Genomic DNA, 22477 nt, shown 5'->3' on the forward strand with positions numbered 1-22477 from the left:
AACTATATTATTTACGTGAAATCAGCCTAGTAGAACCTCTGGTGGAGCCCTTCGTCTTAATGTTCAGCGGCTGGCTTGCTGGAAAAGATCTTTACATTTGTTATTATTATTAAGCGCTGCATTCAGTTGGGAAAATCGATCGTTTGAACAATTCGTTCATTTTACGACAGATCCAAAATTTCAGATGTGCTCGAAGCCTTTTTGGACGATTTATAAAAACTCAGAGATTGCAGGCTCTCTTCGTCACAGCTGAAACTTCCCAATTAATTACAGGGCCCAGACAATCATCAGTGATTCAGACAGAGAACTCATTCGTCATTCACTCTAGAATAAAATGGTCACAAACCTTATTTCTGAGGAAAATTGTATATTGAATCCATTTCTGTACATGTTCCGTTTTGTGTTGGTTCCAAGTCTCATGTAATTTTCTTTTACAGGTTTTTTTTTCTTTTTATCTATCACGCTATCGGCACAAACTTTCCTAGCTCGCTTTAGCGCGAAGAAGAGTAAATAAATCTCCTTTAGCAATCCGACAATCTTCCAACCGATACTTCCGAAGCTGTTCCTCTCTCTCTCTCTCTCTCTCTCTCTATAATAACCATGGAGCATACATTTCTGTACCTCTGTTGTTCCAAAGAATAAACGTACTAGAAAAATACCTTGGCATCGACGAGCTGTCGGCGCATATATTACTAGAAAATCTGATCAGATACTTTTCAAACGTAAATAAATGTGGATGATTTGATTGACCATTATTAATTATTGTGTGGTAGAGGGTAATTTTCCATGGGGAGATTACAAAATGTGCAACTTTCTTCGAAGAATCGTGGGCAATATTGTTTCCCTGGCCTGCCCATTTGCTGGACATTTCACCCATCTAACACGTCTGGGATATTCTCAGTTGGTAGTTTGTTCATTTTGGTCCTGACATAGCTTTGTGTATGTGCCTACAAACTGTGTGGCAAAGTATTTCCCATCAGCATTTTCATGTGCTCATTGGTTCCATTCCATGACGTCTAGCAGCTCTGATTGCAGCACATGGTGGCACTACTGCATACTGAATTTCCGCAGTCACTGTGCAGTTACCGTTCTGTAATGCTAATCATTTGTGTAGTATCATGTTTCAAATTAGGGGAATAAATTATGAATAAATTTCATTATGACCACATCTCTCAATCTGAGTGTTTCACTTTTTCCAAACAGTAGTGTATTAGCCAATAAATTATGACTGTGTACCCCTGAAAGAGTTTGCAGTTTAAAGTCTGGTTTCTAAATCTCCATCAAATCTTATAACATACCAGTTCTTAGTATCTCTTTCGTTACTGTTAGTATTTGCAATGATTAACCTCTTTTTTGTGCAGAATTGTAGCAGGCGGCTTCTCCTTTCATTGCTATGCCCCCAGCCTGTGTTCTCCAACTCCTTTCTGGTATCTTCCTGTTACTCTTATCCACTCTCCCATGATAATTAAATTTTTGTCTCTCATAACTATCTGAATAGTTTCTTTTATCTCATTATACATTTATTCAGTCTCTTCATATATGTCTAGTTGGCATATAAACTTGTACTATTGTGGTGGCTGTTGGCTGTTTCTATCTTGGCTATGAATACACTTTCGCTATTCTGTTTGCAGCAGCTTGCCCATAGTCATATTTTCTCATTCATTATTAGACCTACTCCTGCATTATCCCTATTTGATTTTATATTTATACCCTGTACTTGCCTGATCAGAAGTCCTGTTCTCACTGCCACTGCTATTTACATATTCCCACTATATTTGACTTCAACCTATCCATTTCCCATTTTAAATTCTCTATCTACCTACCTGATGAATAGCTTGTAACATCCACACCCTGATCCATAGACTGCTAGTTTTTCCTGGTGATGACCTTCTGTTTAGTAATCCCTGTTTGTAGATTTGAATGGGGGACTGTTTTAGTTGTGGAACATTTTACTCAAGAGTATGCCATATCCTTAAGTCATTTAGTATAGCTGCATGCCCTCATGAAAAATACCCCTCCATTGTTGTGTACCTACAGTACAGCTATTTGTATTGCTTAGACACATCAACCAGCCCAGCTCAGCAACTTCCATTGTTCGTTGGTGAGGGTAGATTGGAATTGATTGTATTTATGGTGAAGTATGAAAATGCAAATTTAGTATTCAGATAATATTTTTGTTGTTGCAAAGTTTTTTCCCCAATCTTGATGGTACTTGTGAGGACCCACAGTCAAAATATTACAGGAAGAAAATGATTGACCTCTCCATAGCTGTTGTTAGGATACTTTAAATCACACTACAGGTTTGAGATTTAAAATTGCTAGACTTTTGTGATGAGTCCAGTTGAAGTCACATTTCCTGATTTTTATCCAGTCTGGAACATATTGTATATCTATTCCTATTTTGATATCTAGGTGTGCACATAAAAACCTGTTGTATGATGTGTTACCATCTGATCCAACTGTGTTGCCAATAAAATTTGATCAGACTCAGTGTCCTATTCATTATGCTTTTGCCTTGTACTTAGCTAGCCTCTCATCAGGTCAGTAGGTGATGTACAGGGTTATTACAAATGATTGAAGCGATTTCACAGCTCTACAATAACTTTATTATTTGAGATATTTTCACAATGCTTTGCACACACATACAAAAACTCAAAAAGTTTTTTTAGGCATTCACAAATGTTCAATATGTGCCCCTTTAGTGATTCGGCAGACGTCAAGCAGATAATCGAGTTCCTCCCACACTCGGCGCAGCATGTCCCCATCAATGAGTTCGAAAGCATCGTTGATGCGAGCTCGCAGTTCTGGCACGTTTCTTGGTAGAGGAGGTTTAAACATTGAATCTTTTACATAACCCCACAGAAAGAAATCGCATGGGGTTAAGTCGGGAGAGCGTGGAGGCCATGACATGAATTGCTGATCGTGATCTCCACCACGACCGATCCATCGGTTTTCCAATCTCCTGTTTAAGAAATGCCGAACATCATGATGGAATTGCGGTGGAGTACCATCCTGTTGAAAGATGAAGTCGGCGCTGTCGGTCTCCAGTTGTGGCATGAGCCAATTTTCCAGCATGTCCAGATACACGTGTCCTGTAACATTTTCTTCTCAGAAGAAAAAGGGGCCGTAAACTTTAAACCGTGAGATTGCACAAAACACGTTAACTTTTGGTGAATTGCGAATTTGCTGCACGAATGCGTGAGGATTCTCTACCGCCCGGATTCGCACATTGTGTCTGTTCACTTCACCATTAAGAAAAAATGTTGCTTCATCACTGAAAACAAGTTTCGCACTGAACGCATCCTCTTCCCTGAGCTGTTGCAACCGCACCGAAAATTCAAAGCGTTTGACTTTGTCATTGGGTGTCAGGCCTTGTAGCAATTGTAAACGGTAAGGCTTCTGCTTTAGCCTTTTCCGTAAGATTTTCCAAACCGTCGGCTGTGGTACGTTTAGCTCCCTGCTTGCTTTATTCATCGACTTCCGCGGGCTACGCATGAAACTTGCCCACACGCGTTCAACCGTTTCTTCGCTCACTGCAGGCCGACCCGTTGATTTCCCCTTACAGAGGCATCCAGAAGCTTTAAACTGCGCATACAATCGCTGAATGGAGTTAGCAGTTGGTGGATCTTTGTTGAACTTCGTCCTGAAGTGTCGTTGCACTGTTATGACAGCGCTCTGGCGGCAGAAACCTGAAGTGCGGCTTCAGCCGAACAAAACTTTATGAGTTTTTCTATGTATCTGTAGTGTGTCGTGACCATATGTCAATGAATGGAGCTACAGTGAATTTATGAAATCGCTTCAGTCGTTTGTAATAGCCCTGTACATGTCTCACTCAGATGTTAATTTTTACCTTCATTTATGGATATCGCCTCTGCTATTAGACTGCTGTCACAGAGAAGCATAGAAGCAGATGTTTCACAAAGCAAACTAATCCTTAATTTGTAATATTATGTATAGTAGTTGAGTGAGTTTTTACTAGCCCAGTGTCATCCCATTGGCCTTGAACTACTGTACAGTTATTTCCTTGACAACAATAATGACCACTGTCAGTTTTAGGGATAGCTTGATTTTGTATTGTGATTTAGCATTCTCTTAGTGATTCAACATTTGAACATCATCCAGTCAAATTGGTGTTTAATTATTGTTACGTATACACTTTCATCCTTCACCATATGTCTTAGCATTCTTTGTACATAGAATAAAAAAGAATGTTCAGCGCTGGACTCTACCTATTTATTTATTTATTTAATTTGCTGTAGAACATTGTGGTTTGAAGTTACTATATGTGTCATAATTGCCAGTGTACATTTTCCATGTTTCGTACTGCATCATCTTACGGGATCTTTTTTTGTTGTAGAGATACCAATTTAAAATTAGATTTAAAATATCGAAATTGGTCAAGTGAATAAAAGTAGCCTAGCAGCATCTTGAAATGTTTTTGCTGCCAATGTTTTGAGTGGTATCTGACTCTGACACAAACCTGCAGCTGTTTATTTGTTGTTGCAGAGGAAGAAGAGGAAGTGTTTGATGAGACAGGTCCAACAAGCCAGAAAAGTGACATGGAAACTGTGATAAAAACATTAGCAGCTAAGTTGGAAGACTTGCAGACATGCAGCGAACTCATCACTAAACATGGAGGTGCCCTCCAGCGTTCCCTTTCTGAACTAGAGACACTAGATTCAACTCAAGATGTTTCAGCTAAACTAAAGTCTGTTAATGAGAGGGCAACACTTTTCCGGATAACATCCAATGCCATGATCAATGTAAGTTTTTTAAAAAAAAGCATAATGCAATAAAACAAATCAAATTTGAAAGACCCATTAATAATATGTGAAAAATGTAATTACTGTTATCTGAAAATCATTGTTCAGTTTATATATTTTCTCTTATAATATCCTTATAACTTTTCGGTACTTTCATTTAGGTTAGTGACCAACACTGTCACTTTCCTTTATGTCTGTGCATAATGAAGTTGTGTTTGACAGCTTACTGGCATTAGTTATGACTGCTTTAGCAGTTGGAAAATTCTAATTTGTTCTCGTATGCTGTGCATTCTGTTATCCGAGCTCTACCATTTTGATAAAAATGTGCAGGCTTCTATTCCTGTCAAGTGAATTTGTAAATCACATTTCAAAGGGATTGATTTCTCATCAGACTTACAAATTGTGTGAGTCAACCGCGAGATTTGACATACACCATTGACAGAATTAAGCACTCAGAAATTACAAATAATGAAATGGACAACTTTGAATGTCATTTTTCTCAAACATCACCAAAAGTTTCTGTGGAATTTCCCAGTACTATTGCCCTTGGCAACATGAGCAGGTTGTTCTTTTGTGTCTGACAACCAGGTATTTTATTGAAATCAGTGAGCTTTATGAACAATAAGAAGAACTGGAAATTCTATTATTTCTGTAGTTGCCACTTTTCATTGTAGGATGTTTTAGGAAAATTGAGTGTAGATCCAAAGTATGGTGTAGATATGTTGATATGCTTATGTGATCAACTACTACTCATATCAATGACACAGTATTTCTCCATCCTGCCTTCTAGTTTAGAATGGAGGCTGGGAAAAGATTATCTGTTACACCATTAAACAGCCCCCCGTATGGACAACATAGTAATAAGCATTGCTGATGCAGAGAAACAACTGAAAGACCATCAAACAGACTCTTTTATGGATGACATAGTAATAAGGATCCCTGGCATAGAGAACCAACTGAAAGAGTCGGAAACAAATAAGTCACCAGCTCCATATGGAATCCCAGTTTGCTTTTTCAAAGAGTACCCTACAGCATTGGCCCCTTACGTAGCTTGCATCTATCGCACTTCTCTCACCCAGCACAAAGTCCCAAGTGACTGGAAAAAGTGCAGGTGACTCCTGTACATAAGAGGAGCAAAAGAACAGACCCATGAAATTACAGATCAGTATCCCTGACATTGGTTTGCTGCAGAGTCTTAGAACACATTCTCAGTTCAAGTATAATAAATTTTCTTCAGACTGAGGATCTTATGTTCATGAATCAGCATGGTTTTAGAAACCGTCACTCGCGTGAAACTCAGCTTGCTATTTTCTCACGTGACTACTGTGAACTATAAGTGATGGCAGCAGGCAGATTCTATATTTCTAAATTTCTGGTAAGCATTTGACATGGTGCATCTTGCAGGTGTGAGCATATGGAATAGGTTCATAGATATGGGAGTGGCTTTGGAGACTTCTTAAATTATGAAACCCAGTATGTTGTTTCCAACAGTGAGTATTCATCACGGACAAGGGTATCGTCAGGAGTACCTCATAGAAGTTTGATAGGACCACTGTTATTCTTTATATACATAAATCATCTGCCAGACAGGATAAGCAGCAGTCTGTGGTTATTTGCTGATGATGCTGTGGTGTATGGTAAGGTGTCGAAGTTGAGTGATTGTAGGACAATAGATGATAACTTAGACAAAGTTTCTAGTTGGTATTATGAATGCAGCTAGCTCTAGATGTAGAAAAATACAAGTTAATGCAGATAAATAAAAAAGACAAACCCATAATGTTGGGATTCAGCATTAGTAGGGTCCTGCTTGACACACTCACGTTGTTTAACTATCTGTGCATAACATTGCAAAGCAGTATGAAATGGAACAAGCTTATGAGGATTGTGGTAGGGAATGCAAATGGTTGAATTCAGTTTATTGGGAGAATTCTAGGATAGTGTGGTTCATCTGTAAAGGAGTGTTTGGGATTGTACCAGGTCAGATTAAAGGAATACATCAGAGTAATACAGAGGTGAGCTGTTAGATTTGTTACTGGTAGTTTCGAACAATATGCAGAGGTTACGGTTATGCTTCAGGAACTCAAATGGGAATCTCTGGAGGAAAGGCAACATTCTTTTCGAGGAACGCTATTCAGAAAATTTAGAGAACTGGCATTTGAAGCTGAATGCAGAATGATTCTACTGACTCCAACATATTTTGCGCTTAAGGACCATGGAGATAAGATACAAGAAATTAGGGTTCATACAGAGGCATTTAGACAGTCGCTTTTCCCTCTCTCTATTTGTGAGTGGAACATGAAAGGGAATGACAAGCAGTGGTATGGAGTACTCTCTGCTATACACTGTATGGTGGACTGTGGAGTATCTATTTAGATGTAGATGTAGAGGTAGATGTCCGATTGTATTCTCTTTATGAAGAATGGAAAACATTTATGCCCTTAAGAAGAGAGGTAGGTTCGAAATCTTCTGTGGTGCTGGTGGTGGTGGTGGTGGTGTTGCCACCATATTTTCCCCATACTTGGAACTGTCACTGTAGATTGCATTGGCTATACGATGATATCCTCACTTATGAGGCATCTCATTAGCAATTACATCAAAAACAGCAGGGGCCATGGCATTATCATGTGATGTCTTTGGGAAATAGTTCACTGGTGATCATTCTTTTTTTGAACCATTCATTTTACTCATTCACTGTTCATTTTTTATGTAACTGTGCTTGCTGCATGGATTTTAGATAATTTTTCCAGAAAAAACATCAAGTATATACAATTATTACTTCTGTATGGTAAATTCATTGAATTTCCACAGCTGAATGCATATTTAGAAACTATTGCATTAGTTGGCTGAAGTGACAGGGCCAGTGACCGTAAACCATATAGAGAGAGGTTGTAGCTGACTGAATGGAAGTACGGATTACAAAACTTGTTTACGACACAGCGCAAACCACCACAGCCATCATTCACTTTTGAGGCAAGCTCGTAATAGCAGTTGGTACAGTGTCTTAGTTTTCCATTTGTTTACAGAAAATATGTACTCATGTCTGCTTTAGTTATATGAAATAATTGAAAGTAAACTTTCATTTCCCAGTCGTAGTTTATTAATATCTGTTATATTGTGCATGTGTAAATTAACTGTGCTACAAAGCGCCACACTAAAAGTGTGGAAAGTGAAGATTTGGAGAAATCGCGTCTTCCCACAAAAGGGGCAGAGAAATTCCATACTAAAATTAGAAACTTTGTATCGGCAACAAGGGCAACTAAGTAAATATGTTGAGAGATCATTGAAACTTCCTAAGTGAAACCTCCACAGTGTAGCATACATCATAGCTTTGAAGATCTTTATAGTCAAAAAACAAGAACAGTTTTTGATCAGTCACCAGTTGAAAGGGACGCCATGGGCCGTGTATGGAATCAGTCATCGGTTGTTTGACAAAGAGAACTTCTGAGCGACCGCAGACGAGAGCGAATAGAGTATGAAAATCAACAATTCATTAATTTCATATTAATGCACTTAAAATATAAATTTCACACACAGATATATTTGAAAATGAAAGACAATTGAAGTTCACTACTAGTTCAGTGCTGATAATTCCATGCATATTGCAGTCATCTAACTTACTACAGAAAAGAGCAGGAAAAAGTTGTCCATGAAAGTCATACTGAATGAATTTTTAGTTAAATCATTAGCTTCTTTCAAAAAAATGTAAAATATTTGTACTTTTAGAGATGTGTGTCATTTGATTGAAAACATGAAAGAACTGTCTTGTGGATTATCTTTCTGTGTTTCAAGGGGGTCCATCATAGAAGGTGAATGGCAAAAGCCTTATATGTTCTGGAAAAGTTTATGTTCTGTGATGAAGTTGAATCACTTTTTTTACAAGTATGCGAGTCGAAGCATATCTGTGTGCCGCTTCAGAAGCGAGAAAACTGTATTTGGATTTCAAAATTCTTTCAAAACTTTGATGATTTATGAGATAGTTGACAGTGATATCTCATGTTTCGCTTTACAAAAACTGAAAAATCATTTACTGCTCCTGTCTCCTGTTCTCTCGCCTTATATGTTCTGAATCAAAAATTAAAACAGTCATTACACTGAATCATTAAGCAGAACCAATAGACGAAAATAAAAAGGGTTCAAGTAAGAATCGATCAAACCCCAAAAATTTTCATTCTTAAAGCTAATGCAGCAATACAGTGTTAATAAGTAGGTTGAAAGTAAAAAAAACGAAATGTTTCATTAAGAAACTACTTCTGAACATTTGAGATAAAAAAGTAAAAAAATTTATCACCATTAAACAATTTATTGCCACTCTACAATTTTTTTAAATGGAGAGTTACTGCTTGCCCTGTTCCCACTGAGGCAAAATCCCCCCCCCCCCCCCCCCCCCCAAGGAAAAGTGTTCTAACCCAAGAAAGACGAGGTACAATGCAAATAGCAATACACAAATGGCAGGCGGACCATTGCATTCTGGCCTGTATGTTCATTAATTCAGACAGGGGGCTCAACTGTCAGGCTGTGTAGGCAACTGCTGTCATATTGGCACCCTAAGGGCAATCTGCAATAACTTGCGCTATTTGCCCATCAATTTCTGGCCAAAAAAACATGTCTGCATGCTAACACTTTTTTTTTATGTGGCACTCCCCAGTGGTCCACATACATGAGTATGGGAATTGTGGAAGTAGACCGCTACGGTCGCAGGTTCGAATCCTGCCTCGGGCATGGATGTGTGTGTTGTCCTTAGGTTAGTTAGGTTTAATTAGTTCTAAGTTCTAAGTTCTCTTCTGTCCTCAGAAGTTAAGTCGCATAGTGCTCAGAACCATTTGAACCAATTGTGGAAGTAAATGAAACTGTTCACTGGTTTTGTAAGATATACAACAGATAGAGGATGTTGGGGCGGGAGTGTAACTTGCTGCTCTTCAGGATGTAGTACAGAAGGTCAGGAAAAGATCTGGCTAGGTTAATGAGAGAGCATAAAGAGAGATAACAGAAAGGAGAGGCTTAGATTTTCATCTGACCGCTTTAAGTGTGACATGTTGCTTCATTTAGAAAAGGTGAGTCTCAGATGGGTGTAGATGTAGACAGGTCAAAACAAACTTTCAACAATAAAGTGGAAAGTAAGAATATAAGGAAGTCAATAAAGAGAAAAAGTTTTGTTCTTGATGCTAGATGCTTGATGAACCAGAAACATAATACCAAGTCATCACTTGTTTCAAACCAAGTGTGTATCTGTGTGACTGTCGATTTAGGATCACTTTAAAAGACTTCACCAATAAAAACACTGTGTCTGTATTGAGTGGACTGGGCAAGAGTATGGACAGAGAACTTGAACACAATGTAGAGCATGACCTGTTAAAGACTTCATCAGTATAGAGACATCCCAATGTTGAGTTTGTACCTGGTCGGAAATGCCATGACTAACCTCATGTTAACTCTTGTAGGAGGAGAGTTAATTTGGAGTCGGAATGGCTGCTTCTGTCAGGTGCAGAGTCACATGTTGGTGTGATTTCTGTTGAGTCTGTCAGAAGATGGGATTATACTGGGCATCATGGCCTTAACCTCAACCAGAAATGGCTATTAACAGAAAAATTAAGGTGGGGAGACACTGTCATTAGTCATAAGTAGCATCTCACTTTTGTAGAGCAGAAATGGAGAAAATATGGGTTACAACATTCATTAGGAATTGTCATAAATTTAAGAACATAGATATTCATAAATTTAGCCAAGAATAGCATATGGAAGTGTGTGCAGTAGAAGTGGCATTTCATAATAAATGTTTCATAATAGTAAATGTGTACTTGAGCACCTACAGGTAATTTTAATCTGCTCATAAATTACCTTGAAGCTCTGTTGGCTTATTCAGCAGTAAAAGACAAATAAGTAGTGGTTGCAGGTGATTTTATTGTGGATTTCCTTAAAAAAAATTGTAGTAAGAATTTACCGCAGTGAGTAACATCATCATTCAACTTGATTCCTGCTGTAAAGTTCACAATTAGGTTAGCTAGTTGCTCAAAATCAGTCTTTGACAATGTATTTATAGATCTAATGAAAAAAAATTGTATTACATAACCAGCAGTCAGTGGCCTCTCAGACTCTGATGTGAAACTCCTTCTGATAAATGTGAATGCTGGTCAGGATATAAAATCTGCTAAATCTAATTTACAGAGTGTGTCCAAGAACCCAGATATGTATTATTTTGGAAATTCTTTAAAGACATGACCTGGTGTGATTTATGCAGTACTCATGGCATGAATGAAATATACACAACCATTAATGAAGTCCTTACCGGATTTGAAAACTGCCTTTCCCCCAGAACTTTACTATATTACACTAAATTCTATAAAAAACCATGTATTAACTAAAGGAATAGAGGTATCTTGTGAGACAAAAAGGAAACTGTATCTGGAAGTCAGAAAAAGCTCTGGTGTTGATGCTATAGCTCATTACAAGGCTTACTGCAGAATATTGAAGATAGTAAAATAGACAACAATTCAAATGCATTGCATGAAACGGATAGTCACATCATATCACAAAATAAAGACAATATAGGATATGGTTTTCGAGGGGACTGGGAGGTCCAGAGATGAAGAGGAGCAGGTAGCATTAAGAGTAAGTGATACATTGATAACATATGTATCCAGCATTGCAGAACTGTTTAACAAGCTTTTTATAACTCCTCCTGAAAAGATTGGGTTGCTAGGTTCAGTAGATGCTGCCATGGAACATCAAAAACAAATCATTACAAATAACTTCAGTACAATAACTGTAACCCTCACTACACCAGTAATATCCACCATAAAAATCTATAAAATCAAAAACTTATTGTGATTATGATAAAATATTACTAAGTTAATTGAAGATTGTGCTTCTGAGTTTAAACAATGGAAATTCCAGTTTGGAATATCAACAGGTTTGAGCTGCTGGAGGGGGCAATCCTGTGTGTGAGGTGTGCTTGCTTCTGTGAATGATTTTGTGTGTGTGTGTGTGTGTGTGTGTGTGTGTGTGAGAGTGAGAGAGAGAGAGAGAGAGAGAGAGAGAGAGAGAGAATATGTTTTGTTTTCTGAAGAAAGCTTTGCCTAAAAGCTAAATCATAACAATCTTTTCATTGTGCTTGTCTGCAACTCAATGTGTCATCATTACGGTGCGTCGCAATTTTTCCAATTTTTCTGAGTTTAGTGACATATTATGTTGCATGTGTAACCAGTCATTTTCAGTGAAACATTTCCTGAATGGTTGAAATGTGCAGAAGTTTAAGCCATTAGTTAAGAAAGAATCTGAAGAAATAACATCAAATTTCTGTTCAATTTCACTTTTCGAAAATTTCAGAAAAGGTAATGCACCATCAGCATATTAACCATTTGACGACAAACAATATATTGTCAGTGTCACAGTTGGTTTTTTCTAAAGGGTTCTGATACTGAGAAGGCTATCAACACTTGCAACAATAATGCACTTAATTCATTAGGCAATAAATTACAGGCTGTTAGTGTATTTTGTGATCTGTCAAAGGCATTTGACTGTGTAACACACAGTGCACTTTTAAATAAATTGTAATGTTGCAGTACAGCAGCAAATGATACAAAATGGTTCAGTTCACATCTCTGATAGAAAGCAAAGGGTGTCAATAGGAAAGAGTCCTGTATTAAGCTATGGGCATCATCTAACTGGAATTATTTATGTATGGTGCCCAGAAGGTCCATCTTCAGCTCCTCCCTTCTTTTTGGATATATCAGTGATCTTCCATCAGTAACATAACCAGATGCCAAGTTTGTTTAGTTTTCAGATGATACAAACATTGCAATAAATAATGAATTATTGCAATAAACAATAAATTATAGAGGACTTTCCTTTTTTGCCAGTATACAGTCATTGGTTTGCTCTAATTCCCAAACATGTTTCAATGTTTCACCACAGTTGTGGTATCCTTAGTATTTCCCCCCCCCCCCCCTTTTATGTAAAAAAAAAAAAAAAAAAACACACACACAATAAAAGGAAAAAGCCCACTGAGGATGCCACAACTGTGGTGAATCATGTTTGGGTATTAGAGCAAAACAATAATTTTGTATTTGCAAAAGGGCAGATCATCTTTAGTTCATTATTATTTTTCTGCAAGCTTGGCAATAGATCTTAAAATTCCAATGTGATTGCAATAAATACCAAATCAAAGGATAGTCTGATAAATTTCCATGAAAGAAAGGAACTTTTTTGTTGTGCCTTCGCGGTTGATAAACTTGTTCGTTCCAAGGACCATATAAAGAATTTGTACATCGTACAGGATACAGTTCATTTTGATACCTGTCTGAAGTGTGTGGTTTGTCAACTGCAGTTGAAAATGGAGAAAACAGTGTTTCATGCTATTATTAAACATTTTCAGTTGAAGGATTGGGCTGCCAAGCAAATCAAAACAGAAAACAGTGTGCGAGGTGGGTGCTGTGATTGCTAGCAGTCAACCAAATGTGCATCTAGCACAACATTTCAATACAATGTCTGGTGATGTGTAATCACAATACACAAGACTTTGTGCACCAATATGTGACTGTTGATAAAATCTGGATCCGTCATTACATACAAGAGTTAAAATGGCAGTCGAAACAGTTAATAGAAACTGGTGAAAATGCGCTGAAGATGGCAAAGACCATTTTGTTACCTGGTAAGATAATGCCCACTGTTTTTTTGGGTTCCCACGAAATAATCCTCATTAATTTCTTGGAAAAAGGAAGAACCGTAACTGGACCCCATTATGCTTCATTATTGGAACATTTGAAACTTGCGTTGGCTGCAAAATAACCAAGGTTGGCATGTGGAAAAGTGTTCTTTCAGCAGGACAATGCACAATCCCACACATCAGTGACAATAATGGCAAAAGTGCAAGAATTTTGCTGTGAATTGGTTCCTCATCAACCTTATGCACCAGACTTATACCCAAGTGACTTCTTCTTGCTCCCTAATGTGAAATTTTGGCTTGCTTGGAAAAATTCTCATCAAAAGAGAAAGTGATAGTTGCAGTCAACGAGTATTTGACAAAGTTTGACAGAACCTGTTTTACCCAATGAGATGGAAAAGCCGGAGGATTGCTGGACCAAGTGTCTATCCCTCAAAGGAGAATGTGTTGAGAAGTAAGGTGAGTTGTTTACATAACAAGCTGTTTTTACCAGACTTATCAAACTACCTTCATATAGTCATAAAAAGATCGGTTAATAAAATTTTCGTGCACATCAATAAATGGTACCTAGCAAGTTCTTTGTCATTCATCTTTGAAAAACACTATACACAGTTTAGAACTTGTAAGATGTCTCCTCCCATCCTGTCCCACCCATTGTATGCCTAAAATATGATGATAAGCATACAAGAGAGGTTGACAGTATTAAATTATTGGGATTTCAGTTTGTTAATAAGTTCAACTGGGAGGACTGTACCACAGAACTGCTGCCTCCCACCCCGTCCCCCCTCCTGGGGGCTCACCACTCATTGGTGAGTTCATGCTGGGCTACAGCAGGGCTCCAGCCTTTGCAGCATCTTTTCCCTTCTGTGGTGCATGTCAATCCTCTTGCTTTTTTTTCCCCCTTACTTGGGGAATATGTCTGAGATGTTTTTGGGAATGTGTTCAGCATTTTCAGTAGCCTGAAATTAGAGCAGTCTCTGCACCATTTTTTCATTCTTTTTTTTCTTTTTTTTTCTTTTTTTTCTTTTGCCGTTCACCTTCTCCTGCCCTTCCTCCCCACTGGCATGTGAGGTTCCTCTTTTTCTTCTACCTCCCCGTCTGCTCATGAAGGCTGGTCCACGCATCTGACACGTAACAGGTGACTGGGTAATGTGTAATTCCCAGCCCCAGGTTGACAAGTAGGGTTCACTCGTACCCCCTGGTAAAGGCCAGGCCCAGGGAGGAGTGATTGCCTGAGCTGCAATCCTCCTAAATTGCCAATTGGTCCCTCTGTCAGGTGTTCAGGAGGTGTGACCTGAAGTGTGAACTATCACATAAAGTGGGTGCACCCACTCTGAGGGGGGGCCTCCAGTTGAAAGGAGCATGCCACTGGAGATGCTGGCAATCATGGGGGATTTTCCCCGCAATGAGCCAATCATCTTCCTAACAGTCTATGTCTACTAAACATAAATGGAATGAGGCTAACGATTAAAAGACCCTCCCAGCTGCACCACAGTTGCATGTGTTTTTACGTACTGAAGACAGTCAGTCCTTTGCTATGGTAAATCTGTTTATTATTCAGAAAGGTATTGGTGCAATTGCCAGCCCTGTGAAATCCTGCTCTCATTCACGCAATGGCACTTTGCTTTTGGAGAATACTTCTGATTCTTGAGCACAACTGCTTGTAGCTTCCTCCATGGCTATCCTATTCTTTTGGAGCCCATTGAATGCTGAATTCTTCACATGGCGTTATTTCCACTACACTGCTTGATGGTCTGACTGAGGGAGAAATCCAAGCTTACTTCTCTGGTCAGGGCGTCATTGCAGTCCATCCATCCATGAAAAAGGTATATGTACATCTGTTGTGCCCACACACACTCTTTGTCTCATGTTTGATAGTGTAGTGCTTCCATCAAAGATCAAAGAAGGTGATAACGTTATCACAGTCCGAACGTACATTCCAAACCCAATGCACTGCTACCAGTGTCATTGTTACAATCACTCTCGAATGTCCTGTCGGCACCCGGTCAAAAGTGTAACCTGTGGTAGGGTTGCTCATGAGGGCATCTGTCCAGCTCCTGCTCTCCATTGTAACAATTGCAATGGTGACCATACAGCCTCCTCCTCAGATTGTCCTGTGTGTCTCAATGAATGGGCCATCCAAGAGGTCAGGGTGAAGGAAAAAGTGCCTTACCCAGTCACTTGCTAGTTGTTGGCTAGTTGGAAACCATGCTTTCTACCATCCGGCACTTACAGTACCGTTCTTGCTACATCTTGCTCCATGAGAGACATGACCATGCACACATGCAGCCTCAAATTCACACCACAGTTGTAAAATCACCCATTGTCACGGTAGCATCCCCGTATCCATCTCCTCCAGCTGTGTAACAAGCCACCAAACCTTTGCCTCATGGGGTCTTGCCCTTGCTCCACACCAGTTGGCCAGAAGGAATATTCTCGTGAAGGCTTCCTACATCCCTCCAGCCAACGAATACCTGAGTCTTCCTCTGCCAACCGGAAAGGCTCCAAGAAATCAAGCAAAGGCAAACAGTCTTCTCATTTGCCGGCTCAGAGATCCTCTTCAATGGGGTCGCCATGTGATACCCTCACCCGCCTGATTTCCGTGTTGCTAGTGTGCACTGCCAACCATTATTTTGCCCTGGACTCTGTAGACTGACAGGGAGAATGCCAACACCTCTGTAGACTTCATGGAGCAGGATCCTCCAACTTCTGTGCCCTGTAGCAGAGTGTATCCAAAGGCTGGCACCTTGTCATTTTACCCTCACCCCCCACCCCCGTCCCTTTTCGTGTCATGACTCTCCTCCAATGGAACATTCAAGGCCTTAGATACAACAAGGAGGAATTATGACTGCTCTTAGAATCACAAAGTCTACTTGTTCCCTGCCTCCAGGAAACAAAATTGTGTCCTCAAGACCGTTTTGACCTCTCGCATTTTTTTCTGGTCCACTTTGACTTTCTCCTGAGGATGGCATTGCATCTCATGGGGGAGTCCTGCTGCTCATCTGGAATGAAGATCGTAGTCAAACCATCCCCCTGACTACCCGGCTTCAAGCTGTTGCATTCCGCATTTTCCTTCCTCACAACCACTTAGACATAAAGTATTGATTGCACAAAAGAGAGCAGTGAGAATAATTAGTGGTGTTCACCCAAGGATGTCATCCAGGCACCTTTTCAAGGAGTTAGGTATTTTAATTGCACCATCAGAGTACATATATTCGCTAATTAAATTCGTTACAAATAATCGATCTCAATTTGTGAAGAACAGTGATGTTCATACATACAACACCAGAGGAGAAAATGACTTTTCCTATCCGTTGTAGAAGCTGTCAGTTGCTCAAAAAGGAGTACATTATTCAGCAACAAAAATCTTTGATCATTTGCCCAACAACAGAAAGTGTCTGGAAGGTAGCAGATCAAGTTTTAAATCTAGCTTAAAATCATTTCTTTTGGACAACTCCTTCTATTCCATGGACAAGTTTCTGTTTCAGAAATGGTAGAAAAAAAGTACCTCTAAATGTAGTTGCATGTGTAGAACTAAAAATTTCGGTAATATTAATATTAGCACTATTCAGTGTGTGTGTGTGATAGACACACAAACATACACACAAAATTCAAGCTTTCGCAATCAACGGTTGCTTCATCAGGAAAGAGGGAAGGAGAGGGAAAGATGAAAGGATGTGGGTTTTAAGGGAGAGGGTAAGGAGTCATTCCAATCCCGGGAGCGGAAAAACTTACCTTAGGGGGAAAAACGGACAGGTATACACTCGCACACACAACCATATCCAACCGCACGTACACAGACACAAGCAGACATTTGTAAAGGCAAAGAGTTTGGGCAGAGATGTCAGTCGAGGCGGAAGTAAAGAGGCAAAGATGTTGTTGAATGACATGTGAGGTATGAGCGGTGGCAACTTGAAATTAGCGGAGGTTGAGGCCTGGTGGGTAACGAGAAGAGAGGATATACTGAAGGGCAAGTTCCCATCTCCGGAGTTCTGACAGGTTGGTGTTAGTGGGAAGTATCCAGATAACCCGGATGGTGTAACACTGTGCCAAGATGTGCTGGCCATGCACCAAGGCATTTTTAGCCACAGGGTGATCCTCATTACCAACAAACACTGTCTGCCTGTGTCCATTCATGCGAATGGACAGTTTGTTGCTGGTCATTCCCACATAGAAAGCTTCACAGTGTAGGCAGGTCAGTTGGTAAATCATGTGGGTGCTTTCACAAGTGGCTCTGCCTTTGATCGTGTACACCTTATTTACTCAGGCTTGTCTGATATTTGGCATTACCCCCAAAGGCCTCACACTTAAAGTTCCCATCTCTGGCTGTAACCATTCTTTCCATCAGTCCCTATACCAGTTCCAAACTGAACAATCCATTGCCCTCACCCACCTAATCCTTCACCTACACATCAACTCAGCCAATGAACACACCCGTCAACTCCTATCCTTAATAAAAGTCCTCAATCTTTCCTCTCCCACATCCACACCGGCTGTTCAGAGCATCCTCCTACAGGCCAACCGCAAATTAGAACAGCATTCCACCCTCCAACTCAAAAAACTATCCAATCTCCTGGTTTCCCAACTCTGGAAAGGCAACTCACTCACCCTTCACAACCTTTCCAGCAAACCTCAACCTTCTCTCATTGCACACAGACCCAGTCTCTCCCATCTACTCAATCTCCCACTTCCAGCTCCATTCCCCCCAAAACCTCAAAATTCTAATCAATACAATCTGGAACCACAACACCCTAATTCAGTAGTTAACCTTTCCTCCAAACCTCTCTCCCAATCTGAAACCTCTGTCCTATCCAAAGGCCTCACCTTCAGCCCTACTCCCAGATTCAACCAAACAGCCCTCGTCAAAGATTTACTGTCCTACATTCGTACTCTCTGCTGGAAGTATCACTTTGCCACGAAGAAAAATGATCCTAGTCCTACTCCTAATGATCCAACTCCCCAAGACACTATCCAAATTGAACCCTGCCTGGAACTGTTTTGTCCTCCGTCACAGCGGGACCCACCTCCTCTTCCTCAAAATCACCCTCTCCAAACCTTCCAGGAATTTCTCACTTCCTGCCTTGCCTCTCAATCCTTCTTAAAAACCTTAATCCTACTCCCAACATCACCACAACTGAAGCCCAGGCTATCTGTGATCTGAAGGCTGACCCATCCATCGTCATTCTTCCGGCGGACAAGGGTTCCACGACCGTGGTACTTGATCGTCGGGAGTATGTGGCTGAGGGACTGCGTCAGCTTTCAGACAACACTGCATACAAAGTTTGCCAAGGTAATCCCATTCCTGATGTCCAGGCGGAGCTTCAAGAAATCCTCAGAACCTTAGGCCCCCTACAAAACCTTTCACCTGACTCCATCAACCTCCTGACCCCATCGACATCCCGCACCCATACCTTCTACCTTCTTCACAAACCCAAACATCTCGGCCGCCCCATTATAGCTGGTTACCAAGCCCCCACAGAACGTATCTCTGCCTATGTAGATCAACACCTTCAACCCATTACATGCAGTCTCCCATCCTTCATCAAAGACACCAACCACTTCCTTGAACGCCTGGAATCCTTACCCAGTCTGTTACCCCCGGAAACCATCCTTGTAACCATTGATGCCACTTCTTTATAAACAAATATTCCGCACATCCAGGGCCTCGCTGCGCTGGAGCACTTCCTTTCACGCCGATCACCTGCCACCCTACCTAAAACCTCTTTCCTCATTACCTTAGCCAGCTTTATCCTGACTCACAACTTCTTCACTTTGGAAGTCCAGACATACCAACAATTAAAGGGAACAGCCATGGGTACCTGGATGGCCCCCTCGTACGCCAACCTATTCATGGGTCGCTTAGAGGAAGCCTTCTTGGTTACTCAGGCCTGCCAACCCAAAGTTTGGTACAGATTTATTGATGACATCTTCATGATCTGGACTCACAGTGAAGAAGAAATCCAGAATTTCCTCTCAAACCTCAACTCCTTTGGTTCCATCAGATTCACCTGGTCCTACTCCAAATCCCATGCCACTTTCCTTGATGTTGACCTCCATCTGTCCAATGGCCAACTTCACACATCCGTCCACATCAAACCCACCAACAAGCAACACTACCTCCATTATGACAGCTGCCACCCATTCCACATCAAAACGGTCCCTTCCCTACAGCCTAGGCCATCGTGGCAAACGAATCTGCTCCAGTCCTGAATCCCTGAACCGTTACACCAACAACCTGAAAATTGCTTTTGCATCCCGCAACTCTGGTACAGAAGCAAATTACCAGAGCCACTTCCTCATCCCCACAAACCCAGAACCTCCCACAGAAGAACCACAAAAGTGCCTCACTTGTGACAGGATACTTTCCGGGACTGGATCAGACTCTGAATGTGGCTCTCCAGCAGGGATACGACTTCCTCAAATCCTGCCCTGAAATGAGATCCATCCTTCATGAAATCCTCCCCACTCCACCAAGAGTGTCTTTCCGCCGTCAACCTAACCTTCGTAACCTCTTGGTTCATCCCTATGAAATCCCCAAACCACCTTCCCTACCCTCTGGCTCCTACCCTTGTAACTGCCCCCAGTGTAAAAGCTGTCCCATGCACTCTCCCACCACCACCTACTCCAATCCTGTAACCCGGAAGGTGTACACGATCAAAGGCAGAGCCACGTGTGAAAGCACCCACGTGATTTACCAACTGACCTGCCTACACTGTGAAGCTTTCTATGTGGGAATGACCAGCAACAAACTGTCCATTTGCATGAATGGACACAGGCAGACAGTGTTTGTTGGTAACGAGGATCACCCTGTGGCTAAAAATGCCTTGGTGCACGGCCAGCACATCTTGACACAGTGTTACACCATCCGGGTTATCTGGATACTATCCCACTAACACCAACCTGTCAGGACTCCGGGGATGGGAACTTAACCTTCAGTATATCCTCTCTTCTCGTTATCCGCCAGGCCTCAACCTCCGCTAATTTCAAGTTGCCGCCGCTCATACCTCACCTGTCATTCAACAACATCTTTGCCTCTGTACTTCCGCCTCGACTGACATCTCTGCCCAAACTCTTTGCCTTTACAAATGTCTGCTTGTGTCTGTGTATGTGCGGATGGATATCTCTCTGTGTGTGTGTGTGTGTGTGTGTGTGTGTGTGTGTGTGTGTGTGCACGCGCGCACGAGTGTATACTTTTCCTTTTTCCCCCCCAAGGTAAGTCTTTCCGCTCCCGGGATTGGAATGACTCCTTACCCTCTTCATTAAAACCCACATCCTTTTGTCTTTCCCTCTCCTTCCCTCTTTCCTGACGAAGCAACCATTGGTTGCGAAAGCTTGAATTTTGTGTGTATGTTTGTGTTTGTTTGTGTGTCTATCGACATGCAAGCGCTTTCATTTGGCAAGTCACATCATCTTCGTTTTATATATATATAAAACAAAGATGATGTGACTTACCAAACGAAAGCGCTGGCAGGTCGATAGACACACAAACAAACACAAACATACACACAAAACTCCAGCCTTCGCAACCAATGGTTGCTTCGTCAGGAAAGAGGGAAGGAGAGGGAAAGACGAAAGGATGTGGGTTTTAAGGGAGAGGGTAAGGAGTCACTCCAATCCCGGGAGCGGAAAGACCCACCTTAGGGGGAAAAAAGGACAGGTATACACTCGCGCACGCGCACACACACACACACACACACACACACACACACACACACAGACACAAGCAGACAAAATGTCTGCCTGTCTGTGCATGCGCGGATGGACACGTGCGCGAGTGAGTGGTCCAACTAAAACATTCATATTTCTTTACGTACTACACAAATATGTAATAAAAAATGGGGGTTTCTATTTTAAAAAAATGCAGTTGATATCCGTTTGACCTATGGCAGCGCCATCTAGTGGGCCAACCATAGCGCCATCTGGTTTCCCCCTTCAAGTTAGACAAGTTTTGTTCTTTGTAGTTTTTTCATTTGATGCTTATTTCGTGAGATATTTGGCCCGGTCACAATCAGTGGACCATCCTGTATATATATCTTTTAATCTGACTTGTTCCACATCATATCGATAAAATAATCTGGAAAATGATCTATGGAAAATGACATAACTAAAACTAAACTAAAAACTAAAAAAAACTTAACATCCCTCCGTCATTCGGTGTCACCGAGGTAGACTTCCTCCAACTTATTGGGCAACTCCTCACCCCTTTTTCTGCTCGGAGATTTTAATGTGCATCATCCCCTTTGGGGTTCTCCCAGAACCATCAGAGAGTTGCCCTCTCATTTACCTCAACATGGGAGCACCCACATTCCTTTCAGACTCCACGCACACCTGTTCCGTTTTGGACCTCTCCTGCTGTACTGCTTAACTTGACCATCATCTTGAGTGGTCCATTCTCTCTGTCATGTACTCGAGCAACCATTTGCTGCGTGCACTATCTGTTTGCTGACTTCTATCCCACCTATGTGCACGTAATCTCTCTGGTGACCTTTGACGAACAACATTTCCCCAGTTGTGATGATCAGTTAGAATACCTTACAAATTTTATGCTTACAGATGCATAATGCTCCATTCCTTGCACTTCATCTTTACTGCGCTGTGTCCCAGTCCCTTGGTGGACTGAAGTGTGCCGTGACACAATTCGTCTTCAGATACATGCTCTCTGCGTTTTTGATCATCATCCTACAATGACAAACTGCATTTGTTATAAACAGTTGTGTGCACAGTGTTGCTGCATTCTTCAGGATAGCAGAAAACCTAGCTGGTTTCATTCTTTTAACAGTTCCACGCCCTTTTCCATCATGTAGGGGAAACCTCCGACAGCTCTCTGGAACCAAGCCCCCCCCCCCCCCCCCCCAATCCCAATTTCTGCCTTGACCATAGCAGATGATGTCATATTGGATCGTATTGCTATCTCCAACACCTTGGGCTGCTATTTTGCAGAGATTTTAAGCTCCACCCACTTTCACGCTCCACCCACTATCACTCTGCCTTCCTCCCTTGGAAATGAGTGGAGGAGGCTTGGACAATATCCTTCTCCTCTCAGAATAGTGAGTGC

General features: G+C 41.1%; 1 protein-coding gene across 2 annotated transcripts in view; it reads left to right on the plus strand.

The window, feature by feature from the left end:
- Positions 1 to 22477, plus strand: part of LOC126419269 (oxysterol-binding protein 1) — a 297237-nt gene that overhangs the window by 76114 nt on the left and 198646 nt on the right. For both annotated transcript variants that reach the window (XM_050086426.1, XM_050086427.1), the window contains one exon: positions 4507 to 4763. In XM_050086426.1, the coding sequence (XP_049942383.1) occupies positions 4507 to 4763 (257 nt within the window). The remainder of the gene's footprint in view (positions 1 to 4506; positions 4764 to 22477) is intronic.

This window comes from Schistocerca serialis, chromosome 9 (assembly GCF_023864345.2).
Source record: "Schistocerca serialis cubense isolate TAMUIC-IGC-003099 chromosome 9, iqSchSeri2.2, whole genome shotgun sequence".
Lineage (NCBI taxonomy): Eukaryota > Metazoa > Arthropoda > Insecta > Orthoptera > Acrididae > Schistocerca > Schistocerca serialis.